General features: G+C 49.0%; 1 protein-coding gene; it reads left to right on the top strand.

Moving 5' to 3' along the window:
• Positions 1-397: 397 nt before the first annotated feature.
• GSTUM_00005997001 (uncharacterized protein) lies at positions 398-1,774 on the top strand (the record flags this gene model as incomplete). XM_002838080.2 has 2 exons in its annotated part: positions 398-1,404; positions 1,496-1,774. 2 exons carry the CDS (start codon positions 398-400, stop codon positions 1,674-1,676), a joined length of 1,188 nt encoding a protein of 395 aa, XP_002838126.1. The 3' UTR covers positions 1,677-1,774.
• Positions 1,775-4,620: the final 2,846 nt, after the last annotated feature.

Raw genomic sequence — 4,620 nt, 5'->3', positions numbered from 1 at the left:
AAATTGGCATATTGAAGTGGCATATTGAAGTAGTGCTTGCTGGGGCGGGGATGGAAACCAGGGTGGCAAGGTTGTGTGAAAGTTGTAACCCTAGCCCTAAAAATACGACAGGCTTTCCTCCGGTTGCTTACTGTATCAAAACCCGGGAATATGATATGATAATATCATACATACGACACTAGGTAGGAAGCTCACTGGGGTTGAATGCGGATTAAATTTAGGCCCTGGATGGGGAGCTATGAGCTATGATAGTCTGCTCGAGTACTCTTCGATTGTAAACATTATACATTGCATCGCACAATTCGGATCTAATCGAAAAACCCCTCATCTCTAAAGTGCGGGGTTCATCGACTCCGCACCTCGGAACCTCAGACCAGAGGCTCTAGCTACAAGCACCATGTCTACCACCGCCCTTGTGGAGACGGCAAAGCAGCCAGATATAACCTATCACCCGGACCCAATCTCCTACGCCGAGCGCACGAAGCGCATACTGGCAGAAAACCCCGCACAAGTTCTCCCAGCCGGTTTCCCAAGTAAGCTTGAATCAGAACTTGTGTGGGAGGGGAAGGACTTCAAAGATGGCGAATGGATCTACCACCTGACGGAATCCGATGTCGAAGAAGTGAGATTGGCCGTCGCGCAGTTCAAGAGCCAAAAGCTCCCTATAGGCCTGCTCTCCCCGGCGACCTTCCCTCTACCGTCATTCTCCAAGGAATTGCAGAGGCAAGCACGAATCTTACATTCCGGCCGCGGCTTCTTCGTCCTCCGCGGTATGCCGGAATACGCGGGACCTCTCGAGAACACGATTTCATACGTCGGCGTAGCATCGTACATTGGCCCCGTGCGTGGGATACAAGACCCCAACGGTGCGGTGCTAGCACATATAACCGACCTGCGTTCGCAAACCGACAACACGAACGCCATCGGCGCCCCAGCGTACACCTCGGACAAGCAAGTCTTCCACACGGACCCGGGTGACATCATCTCCCTCTACGTCCTCGGCGAAGCCGCCAGCGGTGGCACAAGTCGAATCGCGAGTTCCTGGAAAGTGTACAACCATCTCGCCTCCACTCGCCCCGACATAATAAACACTCTATCCAACGCGTGGCCATTCGACGGTTTTGGCGGCAATCCGGAGGTGTATTACCGGCCCTTGATACACTTCCACAACGGACGGCTGATCAGTCAGTACGCGCGGCGGAAGTTTACCGGGTTCAGAGATTTGCCGAGGTCCACAGACATCCCGCCGATCACGGAGGAGATGGCGGAGGCACTAGACGCGTTGCACTTCACGGCGGAAAGGTTTTCCCTAGGATTGCATTTTCGGCGGGGGGATATACAGTTTATCAATAATTTATCGATGTTCCATTCGAGGGATGGGTACACGGATGATGAGACACACAAGTAGGGCTTTCCCTTCTCTCTTCCCCAAAGCATTGGCATAATGTAAGGAGAGTGATGTGTGCTAATGGATTACGGGGGGGGGGGGGGGTAGGCGACATTTGCTGAGGATTTGGTCGCGCAACGAAGAACTTGGGTGGGATACGCCGGATGAGCTCAAGGGGCTTTGGGAACAGTTGTATTATAGAGGGCTTAAACCTGAGGATCAATTGTTCCCACTGGAGCCGGTGGTTAGGAGGATGGTACCGATTCCTGGGGTTGAAGTGAGTTTCTAGAGCGTTTGGGTGCTGTGAAGATGACCCGCCTCCTTCACAAGTATGGCTAGGGATGCAGGGTCGGGTGTGAAGCTACTGATCAACGATTTATCAAAGTTCCTTGAGCAAATACAATAGAATCCGAGTGATAACACATGAGCTTGTAATCAATTGTGCTCGAACAAGCCGAGACACCAGATAGTACCCAACACAGCTCGCGACTTCCAACAATAAGTACCCTGAACACCACAATCGGTGATCCCCGTGAATGATAATCGGGAACTCCATCCAAATAATCTACACTTCAACGATTAAACGGTTTGTTTTCCAATGACAGGTAAGCACCAAAAGCAGCGTTAGGTTACTTTATCATGCCATGACAGAATGACAGCGCTACCTTGCCTGTATCATAGCATATTTGAGTGCGTGGAGGTAAGTTAAGTTGACCAGGATTGAAAATCTACAATATTTAGCAAAGAAAATCCCCCACACCGAGCGAGCACCCGATAAAGACGGTGGATACTCGAAATTTTGCTTGGGGCGTAATTTATTAGGATTTTTTTTCCCCGTCTTTTTTTTTTTTTTTTTCCCTCTATGTGAGTTCTGGTATACATGCTCAGGGGGATGAAAATCCTATCATACTGCCACGCAAGCACCCCATGAACCTCATCCCTTGCTCTGCGCTTTCTAGTTTCCACAATATCTATCACCCCCAGGTAGATACGTATATACCGCCCCTGGGTAAATTCCTCCTTCACCCTGCCCGTGGGCTTGCCTTACCCCCCCACCATCAATCAGCCTGTGTTCCGTTGGCCCAGCAACTCACAGCATGAAATTATACCTGCACCCGGACATAAGTCTCCAACTGGGGGGGGGCTCAATAGAAGTCAGCGGATGAGGAAAATGGATGGGGCTAGTAGACAGGTATTCCCAGCGCTCCCGGTCGTCCACCCCGCCCAAGGGGATCAGCGCGGCAAAGGGCGAGAATGTCTCGTCTTTGGAGGGACTGGACGGGGCGACAGCGGTCAACTATTGGCTGATTCACCTAACAAAGACACCAAATAGTCCCGCAGCAAGTTAAATTGAAATAAAAAATAAATTAAAAACAAAATATGGGAAAGTCGCAGTCGGACTGAGAGCACTGGGTTTTTCCCTTGTCACCGGGGTGAGCTGTCGTCAACTATGGAGAATTAGTGTGGAATTGGTCAATGCGCTCCGATTGGACACAACTAGCACAGGTTGGGTGCGCTGCGACGAGTTAAAGTAAAGATAGAATGGGACCAATGGGTTATGATAGAGTAATGATGATGATGGTAGAATGTTAACCAGCTAGTGGGAGGTTATGTCTAGAATGTGGATAAGGGGCCAAATATGTAACACTTGAAAAAGTAATTTAAAGAGGGAGAGAAAAACCATTGTTAACACGATGGAACGACGAGAGCTGTATTGCACAGAACATGTCAGGCTGTAGTCCAAGCGGTAAAAGAGCATGGGAAGAAAAGAAAATTTCGCAACAAAAAAAGCCACCAGGATGCAAGGAAAATAGTAGACTACAGAGCAAATAACAGGGGAGTAAAGGAAAGGAAATGAAAAGATCTAACTGCAAGCAGACAATCAACGGTATGTAAACTAGCCCCCTTTTTCAAAACATGTATAAAGAAATTTCAGTTATGCCTCGAAGGGAGAGTGGGTTGAGGTGTGCGTTCTTGAAGTGCTTTGTGTTATGGAGTACCTTCATGATATAAGAAGTGGGAATAACATAAGTAATGTCGAAGCGCAATACACTTTGGGAACCACCAGTGATGATGCCACCAATACGACAAAATGCATCAGCGACACAAGATCCAGAATCCCCAGCATCGGAGAATGCTTCTAAATCCCGGTTTGTAGGAATAACCGGCCACTCCCTTGCCTCCTAGCTATAGCCTCCGAAGTAGGTACGGGTAAAGGAGGAAACCGGGTTAGCGTTGCCAATAGTAGTGCCAGTTTTCGCACCATTCTTGAAAACTACCAAGCATGGCTGATCCTTTGCATCTCGCATGGACGGATTCATGAGCTCGCTTTCAGGTACCTGGTCTTGGAGCTTCACAAGACGGCTGAACGGGAATTTGAAGGAAGGGGGACGGGTGTGGTCCAAATATATCTTCTCCATAAAGTGATGACGTGAGAACTTGTTCCCGAGATTGATAGTGTTGCCACGGTACATAATTGTTCGTGTCCAGCTGGCCTGGGTTGACCCTGATTACGGCTAGGTCAAGGGTATAATGATCGGGTTCAGTGGAGAGACTAATGGGGGGAGCCCATATGAGTGTACCAAATACACGGTTTTCCTTCTGCGCCTATTGTGTGGCAATTTCATGCCGTAAGGCCTTAAGTGCCTCCAGGTTCTCCTCGGCATCTTTCAACTGCTTCACTGCCCTCTCGACTTCCTTGACTAACTTTGAATTCTCCATGCTCGCAGCCAACTCGATCCTCTCCTTCGCATCAGTCATAGCATACTCTTGCCCCGTGATCTCATGATCGATTGCTTCAATCTTTTTGTTGAAAGCGGAAGTACCTAAGATAAGGACCTCTTCCGGTGGCATGCTCTCGTTGTGGCGGTAATATTCTTGGTTATCTAGGGTCTCTTGGGAAAGAACAACAAGCCGGGCAGTAACGAGGTAGATATTCTTATCATTCCCACCAGCACTGATATAAAAGCTACCAGTGCCCTCGGCCCAAGGCCTATTCTTGGCACACATTGGAATGCCAAGGGTGGCTGTATATGGATCACGTGCAGTGAACGTCGAGTCCGAGAAAGGTACGGGATCCAAGAACCTATTGCCAATCTGTCGAATAACGCAAGACTCCCTGATTTCCACATAGCAGTCCCCGATGCCATGACTGTCAATAATACTCTGGCAGTTGGTTGCCACTTTACTACCCTCCTCAAAGCTGAGTGCCCCAAACTCAACTCCAATCCAAG

The sequence above is a fragment of the Tuber melanosporum genome (assembly GCF_000151645.1).
Source record: "Tuber melanosporum whole genome shotgun sequence assembly, scaffold_22, strain Mel28".
NCBI classification, from domain to species: Eukaryota; Fungi; Ascomycota; class Pezizomycetes; order Pezizales; family Tuberaceae; genus Tuber; species Tuber melanosporum.
The sequence above is the reverse complement of the archived record's forward strand: the minus strand, read 5'-3'. Positions and strand labels throughout refer to the sequence as shown.